The 16,094-nt window shown below is 50.4% G+C and overlaps 2 protein-coding genes across 9 annotated transcripts in view; one reads left to right on the top strand and one right to left on the bottom strand.

Annotated features, from left to right (window-relative positions):
* LOC133236494 (MHC class I polypeptide-related sequence B-like) overlaps positions 1–15,544 on the top strand; it is a 76,089-nt gene extending 60,545 nt beyond the window's left edge. The window contains exons 1-6 of one of the 8 annotated variants that reach the window (XM_061398551.1): positions 2,452–6,265; positions 8,855–9,115; positions 9,363–9,626; positions 10,213–10,491; positions 10,615–10,737; positions 12,922–14,233. In XM_061398551.1, the coding sequence (XP_061254535.1) occupies positions 6,196–6,265; positions 8,855–9,115; positions 9,363–9,626; positions 10,213–10,491; positions 10,615–10,737; positions 12,922–13,034 (1,110 nt within the window). In that variant the 5' untranslated portion in view covers positions 2,452–6,195 and the 3' untranslated portion in view covers positions 13,035–14,233. Of the gene's footprint in view, positions 1–1,848; positions 2,420–2,451; positions 9,116–9,362; positions 9,627–10,212; positions 10,503–10,614; positions 10,738–12,921; positions 14,234–14,971 lie in introns of those variants that run through there. The other 7 variants (XR_009732910.1, XM_061398548.1, XM_061398546.1 and 4 more) reach the window with 7 other exon arrangements.
* LOC133236496 (BOLA class I histocompatibility antigen, alpha chain BL3-7-like) overlaps positions 1–16,094 on the bottom strand; it is a 47,325-nt gene that overhangs the window by 22,334 nt on the left and 8,897 nt on the right. The gene's annotated exons all lie outside the window — the stretch shown is intronic.

Below are 16,094 nucleotides of genomic sequence, written 5' to 3'. Positions count from 1 at the left end.
GCATTCCAATGCAGGAGACACTGGTTTGATCCTGGACCCGGGAAGATCCCACATGCCTCAGGGAAACAGGCCCATGCACCACATCTATTGAGCCTGTGCTCTAGAGCCTAGGAGCCTCAACTACTGAGCCCATGTGCCAGCAAATACTGAAGCCCGTGCGCCCTAGAACCTGTGCTCTGCAGCAGGAAATCTACAGCAATGAGAGGCTTGTGCCCTGCCGCTAGAAAGTAGCCCCCATTCACCGTAACTAGAGAAAAGCCCATGCAGCAATGAAGACCCAGCAGAGACAAAAATAAATAAATAAACATTTTTTTAAATAAAAATCAAAATCAGTGCCAACAAAAATATAAATTTTAAATATTAAGTCTGGGGTTTAAGTTAGAACGTTACTAGGCAAGCTGGGATATCTAATATGTGTTGAAAAGAAGAATTTACTGTTTATCTAACCATGGATTTCATTGGCTCAAAAACTGTTAGGATTATTGCATGAGTCATGGGTGGGGCGATGGTTCAAGATCAGTTCCTGGCTTCCTGTTTCCGGTTCTTATTTAGAGTCAAAGCAAATTAATTTCAAAATGTTCAAAGATGAAATCAACATCCACAATGTCACTGAATAAATGTAAAATCCTCAGGAATTCAAGGAGATTCTACTTTTGCCCCAGGAATGACCTCACTGTGGGTAGCTGAAAATCCAGGGTCCTTTCCGAGGCTCCCAGGAGGCAGGGGCTACTGAGCTATAGCCCTATCCAGAGTTATCCTTTCTACCTAACACATCCCACAAAGAATTACAGCCAGCTTCAGAGATCTCATCTGAACTAGGATTTTGGTTTTCTGGTGTTGGTTCTGTTTAAGCATTTGTGTGGACTTAAAGTGTCACAAAGATTTTCTCTTAATGATATTTCTTTGAGGGAATTTGACATTCACCCTAGGTGGCTCTGGGACTTCTCTGGTGGTTCAGTGGTGAAGAACCCACTCACCACTGCAGGAGACCCAGGTTCCATCCATGGTTTGGGAAGATCCCCTGAAGAAGGAAATGGTAACCCACTCCAGTATCCTTGTCTGGAAAACCTCGTGAACAGAGGAACCTGACAGGCTACTGTCCATGGGGTCACAAAGAGCTGCACACAACTTAGCGACTAAACAACAGCAGTTCTTCATCTTCATCGTGGTAATGGTGACATGGGCATGTAAATTGCCAGAACTCAACCAGCTATATGTTTCAAACAGGTGTTTTATGTAAAGTATGTACTTTCAAAGTTGATTTTTAACATATAAATCTCTTTGGAATGAGTCCTTTGGTTAGGTAAACAAAAGAAACAAGACACCTTGTCTTATTGCTGAGAGCTATGCCTTGGACATCTGGAGGGAGAGACTGGGCAATTTACTCCCCAGTGGTTAGGCAGTAACAAAAACAGCCGTCTACTTATGCATTTAGAGAGAGATCAAACAGTTATGGCAAACTTTGAATAAAAGACAGAAAAAAAAATAAATGTTAGAAATCATAAAATTACACTGTTAAAAATTCATCTCCCCTGTAGCTTTTTTCTCCCTTTCTCTTATCTTTTTCTTTTTCAACCTTTTCCCCCTTCCCTCCTTCCTTTTCCACTCTCACCTTTACAGTTTATTCCCCCATTTTCAAGCACACGTCACTCATCTGGGACTGGTCAAGACCCAAGGCCCAAGTCAGAGCTCATTCTGGCATTTTACCAGCATCTGCACGGCTCTGCAGCTATTGTATCATTTCAGGAAGGCACCCTGGTCTTTTTTTTTTTTTTTTTTGGTAATTTTTTTTTTCTTTTTTTTTTTTTCACCCTGGTCTTTGAAGAAAGTCACACTGGGTCTAGTGTGTATGTTTTCCTAGATCCTCAGTTTTTGCTTTCCTCTGGGGTGGGCGGACGGGATTCGAAGGCCAGCTCCGCGGCCGGCGCTTTCCTTCCAGAGGCCACACGAGGCGCTAGGGAATGTACTTGGATCCTAGAATTCAAGAGCGGCCCCGTGGGCTCGGGGGCTCGGAAAAGTATCTCCCTATTCAAGACCCAGAGGGTGCTTGAAATCAGTCGGGTTCCGGGATCTCCCTTCGGACCTACGACTGGGAATTTCCGCGGATCCGTGGAGATCTGCGTTTTCACAGCCTGCAGCCTGCAGATGTTGAGCAGTTTGAGAACCAGAAACCTAAATGCAGCTCACTCCTCTCCCAACCTACCCATAAATTCCTTCATTCTGCCTTTTTTTTTTTTTTTAATCCACGAAAGCGTTTCTTCCCTTTAAACCGGAGTTGAGGGGAGGGGTGACCTTCTGAGGGTTCGCCGAGCTCCGCCCTGGATTATGTAAACTCCCAACACTCAGATCATTTTCTATTTCCTTTCCCGACCCTGGAGTGGTACCAGAGGTCAGCGGAGAGAAAGAGGCCCGTGTGCCGGTGAGTCCAGGGGTGCAAAGGAAGAATGGAGAAAAAGTAGTTTATAGAACAAAGCAGGGGAGTCTGGAGGCCGGGTGGGCGGAGGAAAAGCACTTGGTACACAGGCCTAGCTGCTATGTGTGATGGGGGAAGAGGCGGCCGCGGCTAAATCCAGGCGAGCCCCCCAAATCTGGAGTCTTACTTCCCACGGAGAGTAGTTGGCTTTATCTTTCATTGCAATCATCTGGAAATGCTGGGAAACAATGTAGCATGTTAACATTAGTATGAAAAGTCTTGGGGGGAGAGGGAGAGGGTTCACCTAAGTGAACCAGTTTGCTGGAGCAGCCACACTCAGCAAGTCTTGGAAAGAAGACTGACTTGGAGGAAAGGGCTTGTCTAGCTGTCAGGAGAGCTGGCTTCCATCTGCTTGTCTATACCTTCACTACTCATTTCTTTCTTTCTTTTTGGTTGCTCTGAGTCTTTGTTGCTGCACAGGGGGCTTCTCTAGTTGCCTGGAGCCTGTCTAGAGCTGGGAGGCGGGGTTCAGTATTTGTGGTGAACCAGTGAAGTTGCTCAGTCCCGTCCGACTCTTTGGGACCCCGTGGACTGTAGCCTACCAGGCTTCTCCATCCATAGAATTTTCCAGGCAAGAGTACTGGAGTGGGTTGCCATTTCCTTCTTCAGGGGATCTTCCCGACCCAGGAATCGAACCCAGGTCTCCTGCGTTACAAAAGATGCTTTACTGTCTGAGCCACCAGGGAAGCCCAGTTGCGGTACACGGGCTCAGTTGCTCCCGGGCATGTGGAATCTTCCCAGACCAAGGATGGAACCCATGTTCCCTGCATTGGGAGGCAGACTTCATCCACTCTACTACTCTGGGGGAGGTCCACTTTCACTTGTGAGCTTTAGCAGTGAAAAAGAATCTCTCTGGGTTGGGACAGGACCCAATCTCTGACCTGCTAAATAAATTATGATGGTCAAAGTAATTAACAAAAATGATGTGAAATCTAAGAAATGTTAAAACTTTCTGAGGCATGACATTTGGGTCCACAGCAAAAGTATTGCATAAGGATCTTAGTGGAATGCTTAGTAATGAGAGGCAGAGTAAAACTTTTTAAAAGCATTTGCAGGGACACAAACATGAAATGAACACAGGTCCTGATCCCAGAGTGACTCATTGTCTAATGGGGGGGATGTATAAAATGGTCAGATGGGGTTCAAGGCAGGGCACACTTTGTTCCATCAGGGAGGTTTCAACAAGGGTTAGACCAATTATTCTAAAACTGGAATCACTGAGGGGGCTTTAAAGGATAGGAAGCCTAGGCCCAACCCAAGGGATACCAAGGGTTTTGGCCATGGCCTAGAGATATGGACAGTAAAAACTCTCCAGGTGGTTCTAAAAGCAGTCAAGTTTGAGGACCATGGTGTACATATTCCAAAGACCAAAAGATGTGCTTTGGGGATAAAGCACAGGTTTCAGTAGAAGAAGACTTTCAGGATGGCATTATTGTTATTTTTGAAATATAGTTCATATATCACTAAATTCACCCTTTTAAAGCAAATAGTTAAAGAAAGAAAAAAAACATAAAAGCAAAAAAAAAAAAAAAGGCAAACAGGTAGTTTTTAGTATGATCCCAAGGTTGTGCCACCATTACCACCATCTAATTGGGATGCTCTTTTAGGATCTGTTGTTCTGATGGGCTGGAAGGCAGAGGAGAGTAACCCATAGGAGAGTGATATGTAACCAGAGAAATGGAAAATGATGCCACCTAGCTGGTTGCGGCAGCTTCCACTTAAGATGGAGTAGAGACATTGTGTGTTAATTCTGCAGGTGGGGCAGCTGTGGATGGCTTGGGGCGTTATGGTTAAAACTGGGGACAGACCTGTGTTTAGGAAGCCTTTGCAGTTCTCTAGGCTGAGGTAGATGAAAGCTTGGACTAAGGTAGGTGCTGTGGGATTGAAAAGGGGTTGGAGGAGCTGACTGTGAGTCCATGAGAGGGAGGGGAAGGGGGATCAGAAGGGAGCAAGCTGGTGATGCTTAAAGAGAACTAGGAGAGGCTGGTGTGCGGAGTTTGCTTATAGACCTGTTGGGTTTGAGGGGAGGATGGGCCCAGAGGTGCAGACATAGTGAGGCAGCTTGAAAAGGGAATCCGGAGAGGCTGGTATTGGAGTGGATCATGGGGAGTCATCTCATTGAACCTGTGATTTCCCAGGGGCTGAACCAAGAGTCTGCTTGGGAGAATGCAGATACTTATAGGATGAGGCCACCAGAAGACACATAGCAGTCAGTCAGAGGAGGAGAAGGAGATTAGAGGGAGGGGATGTATGTATATTTATGGCTGATTCATGCTGTTGTACAGCAGAAACCAACCATTGTAAAGCAGGTGTCCTCCGATTAAAAATAAATTTTTTAAAAAATGAAAGGAGAGAGAAGGGTTTGGTCATTCATCTGGGGTAGTGACTTCTGAGAGGCAGAGTTGCTGAAATCTACAAATCTGGTCTCAGTAGACTTTTTGTTTGTTTTCTCAGCTGCAGTGATTCTTCCTTGTGGCACTTAGTCTGTTCCTTGCTTGGCTGGGCTTTCTTTCCTTGCAGAGGCTGAGGACTACTCTCTAGTTGGGGTGAACGGGCTTCTCATTTAAGGTGACTTTCCTTTGTGGAGCAGGAGCTCTAGGGCATTCTGGCTTCAGTGGTTGCAGCTCAAGGGTTGAGTTTAGTTGCCCCGAGGCATGTGGGATCTTCCCAGACCAGGTATGGAACCCGTGTCCCCTGTTCTGGCAGGCGGATTCTTAACCACTGGACCACCCTGGAAGACCCTGGCTGGTCTCAGTAGAGTTTCGCTAGTGACTCTGCTGTGCGAGGTGGAGGTGGGTTGGGTTGGAAGAGAAGTTGTGTCTAAAGGAAGAGCCCCAAAAGGCCGGAAACGTTGAGATGTCTCTAAAGCTCACCCTCCGTCTCACCTCCCTGGCTTTTCTAGCCTTCAGGCTTTGAAAAATCACTGCAGATGGTGACTGCAGCCATGAAATTAAAAGACGCTTACTCCTTGGAAGGAAAGTTATGACCAACCTAGACAGCATATTAAAAAGCAGAGACATTACTTTGCCAACAAAGGTCTGTCTAGTCAAGACTATGATTTTTCCAGTAGTCATGAATGGATGTGAAAGTTGGACTATAAGGAAAGCTGAACGCCGAAGAAGACTTGATGCTTTTGAACTGTGGTGTTGGAGAAGACTCTTGAGAGTCCCTTGGACTGCAAGGAGATCCAACCAGTCCATCCTAAAGGAGATCAGTCCTGGGTGTTCATTGGAAGGACTGATGCTGAAGCTGAAACGCCAATACTTTGGCTACCTGATGTGAAGTGCTGACTCATTGGGAAAGACCCGGATGCTGGCAAAGATTGAGGACAGGAGGAGAAGGGGACGACGGGATGAGAGGGTTGGGTGGCATCACCGACTCAATGGACATGAGTTTGGATAAACTCTGGGAGTTGGTGATGGACAGGGAAGACAGGCGTGCTGCGGTTCATGGGGTCGCAAAGAGTCAGACACGACTGAGTGACTGACCTGAACAGAACTGAACTGAGGGGCGGAAACAGATCGGCTAAAGGGGGCGCGGCGGGGCCGGGGCCGGGCCCGGCGGGTGAGAGGCGGGGCCGGGCAGGCAAGGGTTAGGGCACCGGCGCGGTGAATGGATTTGCCTGCCGGACTTCACACAGCTCAGTTCTCCGCCGCGGTTCCTCGGGTCCGCCAGCTTTCCTTCGGTCCCGGAGCCCCTGGCGGGGAGACAAGATCTGGGCCATGGGGCTCTCTCGTGTATGCCTGTTTCTAGCCCACGCTGCCTTTTTTGTGCTCCTGGGTAACGCCGCCGGTGAGTGGGGTTCATTGAGGTCTCAGTCCGGACGGAGCCCGGGGTGGTTTCAGGGGTTCGGGTGGTTAGTATTCGATGGGATTCGGTGAGCGTCGCGGGGATCGTCTCAATTGCGGCTGGGGGTGAGCGAATAGAGGAGTTGGGGGTGGGGATGGGAGAAAGGTGGGGGGCGGGGAGGTGTAAGGTCTAGGAGCGGCCGGGAACTTCACACGGCGTGTGGCGAGCACTGCATCCCGCGTTTCAGTCTCTTTGCCGTTCCTAGCCTCTGCTCTCCCTGCCCCACCTGCCTTCCCCGGTGTCCTCATCATATGCCTCAGTCCTCAGATTCTCCTGATTGAAAAGGCAGCCTGGTCCCCACCGGCTCCCTGCCGCTCCCCCCGCCCCGCCACCGCCCCCCCCTCCCTTTTGCTCTCTTGAATGGCATTCTTCCAGGTCCCAGTCTCAGGCGATCACTTCTTAGCCGTCTGTGGGGCGCCCTCTTATGCCCCTGAAAGCTGTCCTCTCCTATTCTTAGCTCTGCCGTCTCTTCTCATTTCTGGACGCCGGAAACAAGGAGTCCAGGTTGGCAGCGCTCAGGGGTCCTCAGCCCCGAGAGTTAGGGCTCTTTTTCTAGTGACCAGGGCCTCTGGGAAAGGGCAAGCTCGATCCACACTCTTCCTACTGCTGTGGGCACTGTGGCGGCTTCTGAATCACTGACGGAAGTTAGGTCTGAGGGCTTTGGGACCAAAGGATTCTTCCTGCGATTTCCGTGGTCCCCCCTCCCCCACTAATGTGAACTCTAATTTTCCGCTGTGCCTGTGGTCCCACAACTGAATCTCTCCTTACCTCCTTCCTTGCTGGCCCCCGAGCCCGCTCAGGATTTGCCCTCCCCACTCCGTGCTGACCCCTCCTCTCTACCGCTCTCTGATCTCTTCCTAGGGCGTCCCCACCCTCATTCCTTTTCCCACTACAGGTCCCTCCCCTCCACTCATGGATCTTTTCCTGCGAGGATCTAGGATCGATCACCTGCAAGGCTCCTACCTCCCCTCAGCTTTCACTAACCTTACTTTTCTTGGAATGACTTTTACCCATGAATTTTCCCCTCCACCCTCTGCCCTATTTCATCACCAGGAGGAACTCTCCTGCCAATGATCCCTGGGCCTTGAGCACAGTGCCCCGCCCCTGGGGGAGGACCTGTCCCCCACTTGACACCCACCCTCCTACCTCCACCCGGTGAAGGCACCTGCTCTTGGCCCTCGACCAAGGGGAGCCTTTCCCCCAACACGGCCCCTCCCCACTCCTGCATCCTAAACCTCACCCTCTGGATTCCTCCACTCCCTGGGCTACAGGTGCTGGACTCCACTTGCCCTGGTCCCTCTGCAGTTCCCCACATGGCACCTTGCCCTGCTCCCACCCTTGTCCGACTGCCTTGGGCCCTCACCAAGTTCTCATCAATCACAGGCCCCATGGTGCCCAGAATCTCCACCTCACTCTCATCCTCCCTCACCCAGGGCATCCCTCCTCTTCTGTCTTTACCTTAACCCAAGGCGGGGGGTCACCCCTGAGCCATGCTCCCCCCTTGCCCCTCAATCCCAGGCCCTCACCACGTCTTCTCTGCAGTCTCTTCCCTTCCCCCACAGTAGGAATACTGCCCGTGGTCCACTGCCCACCTCCTTAGCCTTCATCACCCTCTCTTTGGTTCCACGACCCCAGTGGACTCTCACTATCTCAATCTTGTATCCGAAATCCTTGTTTGTGCCACTTGGTCAGCAGGCTTTTCCTCCAGGGAGTCTTCTCCCAGGCCCCCACCCCCTGCTTGCTGGCTGCCTGACCCGAACCCTCGTGGAGGTGTGACCTCACTCCCTCCAGCCCCTCCCACCATGTAGGTGCTTCCCAGTGTGCACCTTGGCTTTCAGTTCTATCTTCCCTTGCCACTCCGATATTTTAATTCTCCATGACCCTTATGCACATGGCACTGACTCCTCTCCCAGGGGACACTGGCAGGTGCAGCCACCTCCCCACCTGGGGCCTCACCATGCCTCTTTGCACTCTGCGCCCAGACCCACTCCTTCACCTCCTCCAGGTTACTGGCCCACCTTCATCTCTCTTGGGGCCACAGCCCAGCCCCTCAGGCCCCTCTGCCTCCTGCCTCACCCTCCCTGGAGCCCGCCTTGTCCATGATGAGCCTGCATAAGGGGCAGCAGCCCTCGCTCTCCATCTCACCTGGCCCTCCTCTGAGCAGGGATCCCTCTGGTCCTGGGTCTGACACTGCCCTTCCCTCCCTCTGACTCCACCTCCCCTCACCCTGCTCTTCCTGCCTCTCCCCTTGCCCTCCTGCCTGGACCCTTAGGGAGCCAGTGCCTCCCTGTCCTGGCGCTTGTCTTACATGTGTGTCCATCTCCACCCTCTCCCTCCACTCCTTGATTCCCCTCTCCCTCCTTCTCTTTCCCATTTTTCCCATATGGAAATCCTCATTCTGGTCCCTTGTACACATGCATGTTCTGCATCCTCAGCACCTGGAGCAGGTCAGGACACAGAACTTGTCTGTTAAACATCTGATGTGCACTTGTCTCCAGAAAGCAGCTTCATCTGTGGTTCCTCCTTCCCCAGGATCCCACAGTCTTTTATACAACATGACTGTGCTTTCCCGGGATGGCTTTGTGCAGTCCAGGTTTTTTGCTGAGGGATACTTGGATCGTCAGACCTTCCTGCACTATGATCACAAAAAAGGCAGGGCAGAGCCCTGGGGACGGTGGGCTGAAAAACTGGCAGCAGAGACGTGGGAGACAGAGTCCACGGACTTGAATGAGAGCTCGAAGGAGCTAAGAAAACTTCTAGCAAAAATCCTGTCCCTGCAGGAGGAGAAAGGAGGTGAGAGTGCAGTGGGGGCAAGAGTGCTGTGGGCCATTTTCCCGGAAGGTTTGTGGCCCAGAGCATGGGCCTCTTTCCTCTGAATTTGGGGGTGGAGATGAGGAAGTGGGGTCTGTGAGTTCAGCAGCACAGGGAAGACATGGAGGGGAGCAGGGGGGAGCCCTCTATCTGCACTTTCTCACTTGGGTGTGAGGACAGAGGCCCTGGTGACCAGAGGAGTCACTGATGGGGGGTGGGGATGGGGCAGGCTTACATTCCCTCCAGGAGACCGTGGGCTGTAATATCGATGAAGACAGCCACCCCCGGGGTTTCCGGCTTCTCTACTTCAATGGGGAGCTCCTCCTCTCCTGCTACCCGGAGCCCCACGGATGTACCCTGCCCCAGTCCTCGGCTCGGACCTTGGCCATGGAAATGGAGTTAAGCAAGCATTACCAGGCCTACGTGCAGGGAGAACTTTGTTGGAGACTGCAGAGCTACCTGGAATCCTGGACGGGCTTCACGGAGAGGACAGGTACTGACGCTGGGCCAGGCCCTTCCTCTACCCCTGTTCTTAAAGCCTCCCATCCCGTCTTGCCCACGGAGACCCTCCCTGTCCTCTGGGAACATATGTGCTCTGTTGGCGCGGTGTCCTGGGGTTTCTTTCCTGTTCTGTTAAATCTACTGTAGAAAGATGGGTGGGTGGCGGGGCATGAACTGCCCCTGTGACAATCGTCCAGGGGAGCAGCGGGTCCTCTGACAGAAACTGTATGAGGGGAGGTGGGTGTCAGGCAGCAGAGGAGGGGGCCTTAGATGGGGGTGGGCCTCTGGCTCCCAGACTGCCTGATCCAGAAAATTCCCTCTAATCCCCAGGAGCCCACCCTTCACAGCCCCCTCCCCAGCATCAACAGTGGTCCCAAGAGAGTGAGGCCCATTCCCTTCTCTCCCCTTCCCCGCCAGAGGACTTGGGCCCCAGGGTGCAGAACTTGGAGCAGGCCTGGGGGGATGAGGGCTCAGCCAGAGGTGGACAGTGAGGAGGAGCAGCTCTGTGCGCTCCTTCTTCCTTCGAGGGAGCAGGGCTTGGCCGCGGGCCTCACTGGCTCTGTGCTTTCTCCCCACAGTGCCCCCAGCTGTGAATGTGACCCACAGCCAGGACTCAGAGGGCATGGTCCACCTCACATGCAAGGCTTTTGGCTTCTTTCCCCGCAATATCTCAGTGGTCTGGTTTCGGGATGAGGAACCCATGAGCTGGGACGCCCAGGAGTCTGGGGATGTCCTGTCTGATGGGAATGGGACCTACTACACCTGGGAAACTGTAAAAATTCCCCAAGGAGAGGAACAGTGGGTCAAGTGCATTGTGGAACACAGCGGGAATCACAGTGCACACCTCATACCCTTGGGTGAGACTGGGGTGAGCCTGGAGGAGTTGTGACCCTGGGAGGGTCAGAGGCCAGGGTCAGGGAGAGGAGAGCAGGCTGTGGCTCTGGGGTGCCCGGGTTGAATATAATAAGGTCCTTTTTCAGGAAAGACCCTGGCGCACCAGAGCTCATGGTGGATCGTGAGCGTTTCTGTTGTTTTTATCATCGGATTTTGTGTCTGTTGTTGTATTAAGAAGAGGAAGACAGCATCAGCTACAGGGAGGCCAGGTGAGAAATCTGGGCAGGGGGTGCTCTGCGTGAGATTCGGCAGCGATGAGGATTTCAGCTCCCTGCTCTGTTCTCAGCTCTCTTTGTTTTCTGTCAGGCTCACCGGGGCTTGTCTGGGGAGCATGTGTTGGATTATGTGCTGGTTGGGAGGGTCTAGGTGATCCAGGAGTCAGAGAGAACCTTTAGTAAAGTGTCTGTACCTGGTGAGGAGGGGATAAAAACTGAAGAGGAATTCAGAGGAAAGGTGATGATCTAAGTGCCTGTCTGCATTTCTCCCCACTGGGTTTTCAGTCATTATTAAGAATCCAAGTGAAAGCATCATAAGGCTCAAACTAGAGGTCAGTGGATGGTCAGAGCCCTGCCTGTGATGTCGCCTTGCCAGGCCCCACTTGGAGATGTCCTGCAACCTCTCAAATTCCTCCGCCATGAACTAGCTTCTGAGTTCAGTTTCTGCTGGGTCACCCCCAGCCTGCACCTTTCTCTAGTTCCCATCAAGTGCCCCCATGCTAGCTGGGCTCTCCTTCCCCATAATATGGAGGACTAATAGACATCCCTTGACCATTTGAAGAGAGGAGACCAGTCAATCCTCAGGCAACTGGGGTCACTGATTTTATCCTGTCTCCAGGTTTTTCCTATCTAGCCCCTTGAGATACTCTTTAGGGCAGGGCACTGGGTCTTTGCTCTGTGGCCTCACCCTGCCCCCCTGAGTCAGTTCCCTTGCTCATGGTGGTCACTGCCTTGTAGATGTGGAGGAAGGGATGGGCTCTTTGACTACTTCCCCATAATCAAGTGGGTTGAGGGGAGAGGAAAAGAGAAGCAGAGCTTTGTGTGTGGCAAAGAGCAAAGGCAGAACGTGGAGCAGTAAAAAGGTGGCAGAGACTCGGCTCCTTCTGTCGAGGCCGCCTCTTCTGTGTCAGCTGCCTTGTTGGGGGCATGGTTTCTTATCCCCAAACCTAATTCCCTTATCAGTTGGCCTTCGGCCTGGGCATACAGGCGTGGTTATTTCTCACAGCAGCAGACTCTGTCCGTGTAGTACCCAGAGCAGGGACCCAGCAGATCTGTAGTTTCTCCTGTTCTTATCTGGGGAACATCAGTTCTGGTTCCTCTGGGGCAGAAATGGTTGTCTTGTATGTATTGGGGCATTTGCTGGGAAAACTGTGAAAATCATGTGCTAATTTCTCAAAATCACTTTTGAAGTTTTTAGTGTTCAATAAAATTGTTTATGATTCCAGGTGGCAAATCTTAATAGGATTTCCATGCATATTGAATGAAACAGGAATTCAAATGGGGCGCTCCCGCTGGGAGGTGGAGGATGGGATGGTAGTCCCAGGATGCAGAGGGGGGCAGGTACAGCCTCATTCTGGGGAAATTCTCAAGAACCCCAATCCACATTGAAAAGCAGATCCCCTGCAGGTAGTGAGGGTGAGTCCTGGTTGACTCCCTGGCTGAGCAATGCAGGAGGGCCCGCTCTGCCTCAGCCCAGCCCAGCACTGGAGTGGAGCTGGGATTCCCCGGAAGGAGCAGGAAAGGCCAAGTGCAGCCTAAGGGCCTGGGCCGAGAATGAGGGTTTGGGCGAGGCCAGGGGTGCTCCAGGATCCGGTCAGGGGGAGAGTCCGTGGCAGTCCAGTGTTTCTAGATGGGGCTGCTGTCCCCTGGGGCTCTGGATGGGCTTTCCAGTCCAGAGCTGCTGGCTCAGGGGAGGGGGGAAGAGGGAGGGGGGCTGCAGGAGTTGAGGTGGAGCCAAGCGGTGGAGCAGGTGCTTGTGCGGGCGAGGAGGCCGAGAGCTGAGGAGAGAAAGGAACTGTGTGTGTGTCCACTCCCGGGCCAGAGGAACATGGAGCTGGGTCCTGTCTGTGAGGGAGCCTCGCGTTGCATTAGAGAGTGGATCTGGGTTCAAGGCGGAAAGGCCTTGGGTTTTCACTCTGGATCTTGTCCTTGTGTCCTGCCACTTCTGTCCCTGTCGTGGAGGGTGGTGGCAGCAGGGACAGATGATGATGTGGATGGAGTCAGGGGAGGAGTCCAGCAAGAGCTGGGAAAAAGGAGGCAAAAAAGAACAGGTGTGTCTTCCCTCAGAGGAAGGCAGAATCTGACTTTGAAGCAACTGAAGGAGAATCTCTGAGGAAATGAAAAGCATTCTTCTGCACCCAGTTGGTCAGTGATTTATTGGTTTTTCTTTTTCCCCAGAGCCTATTAGACTACAAGACCTGGATCAATTCCAGACGGAACCAACTGATCATAATGGCCTCACACACCCAGAATTTCAGTCCTTGTGTCACACTCCGGCTCCATCAGTTTAACAGGGGAAGCTTAGAATCTGCTGCCAGGAAGCCTGAATTCAGTTCCTAGTTCTGGTCTTAAGAGCACTTTTTCTTTTTTGTGTGTTCTATTATTTATCTTATTATTTTTATTTTATATTTTATTTTTAATTGGAGAATACTTGCATTATAAGGTATTGGTTTCTGCCATGCTGCTGCTGCTGCTGCTGCTAAGTCACTTCAGTCGTGTCCGACTCTGTGCGACCCCATAGACGGCAGCCTACCAGGCTCCTCTGTCCCTGGGATTCTTCAGGCAAGAACACTGGAGTGGGTTGCCATTTCCTTCTCCAATGCATGAAAGGGAAAAGTGAAAGTGAAGTCACTCAGTCGTTTCTGACTCTTAGCGACCTCATGGACTGCAGCCCACCAGGCTCCTCCGTCCACAGGATTTTCCAGGCAAGAGTACTGGAATGGGGTGCCATTGCCTTCTCAAAGTATATACGTATCTCCTCCCTCTGGAACTTCCCTCCCACCTTCCCCATCCCACCCCTCTAGGTCGCTGAGCAGCAGGTTGAGCACGTAGTCAGGTCCTGTTCCCTCCCTGCCTGGTGCACAGTAAGGTAATGGGAATAGAGAACTCATTCCATATCTGTTTATCCCAGTAGCTTTTTACACATGGTAATGTGTATATTTCAGTGCTACTCTCAATTCATCCCACCTTCTCCTTCCCTCACAAGTCCATTACCCATGTCTGTGTCTCTATTCCTGTTCTGTAAATAGTTCATCAGTACCATTTTACTAGGTTCCACATAGATGTATTTTTACATATAGATATATATATAGATTATACATATAGATTATTTTTTTGAAGGTAGTTGATTTACAGTATAACACATCCTTCTTGAGGTCTCCATCTCTTCATCTATGAAATGAGAAAACTATTGTTTCTTTCCAGTCGTGATTGGGATAATTAAAAGCATTAATATATTTGAGGTGGTTGCAGCTGTACCACACTAGTACTAATATTACTTTTGCTTTTTAATTATAATAGAGCACATGGACAATAAATTATTACCAATAAGCTTTTTCTGCCAGTTGCCTTATTGTGGCTTCTCTTGAGATGACTACTAGCAGATTTCTGCAAATCTAAGGTTCCCTTCACCCTTGTCACAGTAATATATGCATTACTTCATGCCTGCAACATCTGTATAATTTCATATTAAAACTGCTCTTTAAATATACACATCTGGATTTCATTTTGTTTCGCATGCTGGGAAGGGACAGTGTGTAAGATTCTGGGGAAAAGGAGCGTTTTCTCTCAGCCTTGAGGAGACTCTAATAATCCCCCATCTCTCTCTCCCTCCAGATCCCATTCTGGCAGCTTCAGCATAAAGGGCTGGGGGATAATGCAGTAGGACACCTGGGGCCAGAGTTCAGTGGCTGAGCCTGGGGGGGAATCTCCCCTGAGCAGTTGTCACCCTCATGTGATGAAGCAGAGCTGAAGGGCGATGTTGGGGGAAGGGACAAGACAGGGCTTGGGGGCTTCTGATCAGGAGGAATATGGGACCGTCTGCTTCTAGGGAGCAGTGACTGTTGGGGATGAGTGTCCTGAACTGAGACGATAAAGGAGCCCAGAACCGGGAGGCATCAACCAAGCAGCAGCATCTCCATCAGCTCAGGCTGATTTGCACAGGGCAGATGGGAGGTGAGACTTCTCCATCGGACCCTCAGTTGTTCCTGACTTGTGGTCTGGGGGCACACAGGTGAGCGGTGCTCTCCTTGGTCAGGACAACCTTAGCCCCACCCAGGTAAAGCATCTGTGGCACGCGTGTTCTAAGGGGCACCTCCCACAGACCCGAGACAGATGACAGGAGCACTTTCTGCAGGAGGACCTGACTGGAAGCAAGAGGGTGGCCAAGGGTTCTCCCTAGGCAGGGCCTGTTCCCTCCCTGCCTGGTGCACACGATGCACACAGTAAGGTAACGGGAATAGAGAACTCATTCCATATCTGTTTATCTGAATGGGATGATATATTCTTTCATGGTTTTACTCAAGGTTAACATCATTCACGCAGTTTGCATGCATGTTTCAAGTGTTCTTGCATTTTAGTAAACTCTCAGGTGTCATTTATTGCACTCAGCTCTCATTAAGCATAAACTTTCATCCTCATTCATTTTCTTGTGTGATTATTTAATCAAAGGCACACTTGTCTGTAAATTAAGAAGTCAAATATCTGTGCATGATTTCTCATGATACAGACTCTTATTATAATCCTGATTCTTCTCAATTTCTGCTTTCCCATTGGTGACCACTTTGAATACTTTTTAGCTGATTCTTTCGGCTTTTATTTCCAAATCTCTAACATGATCCCTTGTTAGAACTGCTGCTTGATTTTTCTGTCACAGCCACTGTCTGCTGCATCACACAGTGGCTGATGCAATAGTTGATAGTCATTGCTTTCACTCTTCCCATTCCTTCAGTTCCCATTTTATTTATATATTGATCATACTTAGTTCATTCAGCTTTTTATTTTCCCTACTACACTTGTCAAGAAAAAAGATACTCAACTTAAGATGTGAGTTAAGTTTTATTTGGGGCAAAATGAGGACTGCAACCTGGGAGACAGCACCTCAGATAGCTCTGAGAAACGGCTCCACAGAGGTACGGAGGGAAGGTCAGTATATATGATTTTGGTGAAGGGGGGAGTTCAGTGCAATCAAGTACTTGTCTTCCAAAGGTTTTCTGCTAGTCACAAGGAGCTGATTTCACTGTGAAAGGATTTAATGCTTTTCTACATATGAGAAAGTGAAGTGAACCAAAGGACTGGAAAAGGTCAGTTTTCATTCCAATCCCTAAGAAGGGCAATGGCAAAGAATGTTTAAACTACTGTACAATTGTACTCATTTCACATGCTAGCAAAATTATGCTCAAAATTCTTCAAGCTAGGTGTCAGCAGTGTGTGAACTGAGAACTTCCAGATGTACAAGCTGGGTTTAGAAAAGGCAGAGGAACCAGAGATCAAATTGCCAGCATTTGTTGGATCACAAAGAAAGCAACAGAATTCCAAAAAAACATCTGCTTCATTGACTATGCTAAAGGCTT

The sequence above is a fragment of the Bos javanicus genome, chromosome 23, assembly GCF_032452875.1.
Source record: "Bos javanicus breed banteng chromosome 23, ARS-OSU_banteng_1.0, whole genome shotgun sequence".
NCBI classification, from domain to species: Eukaryota; Metazoa; Chordata; class Mammalia; order Artiodactyla; family Bovidae; genus Bos; species Bos javanicus.
The sequence above is the reverse complement of the archived record's forward strand: the minus strand, read 5'-3'. Positions and strand labels throughout refer to the sequence as shown.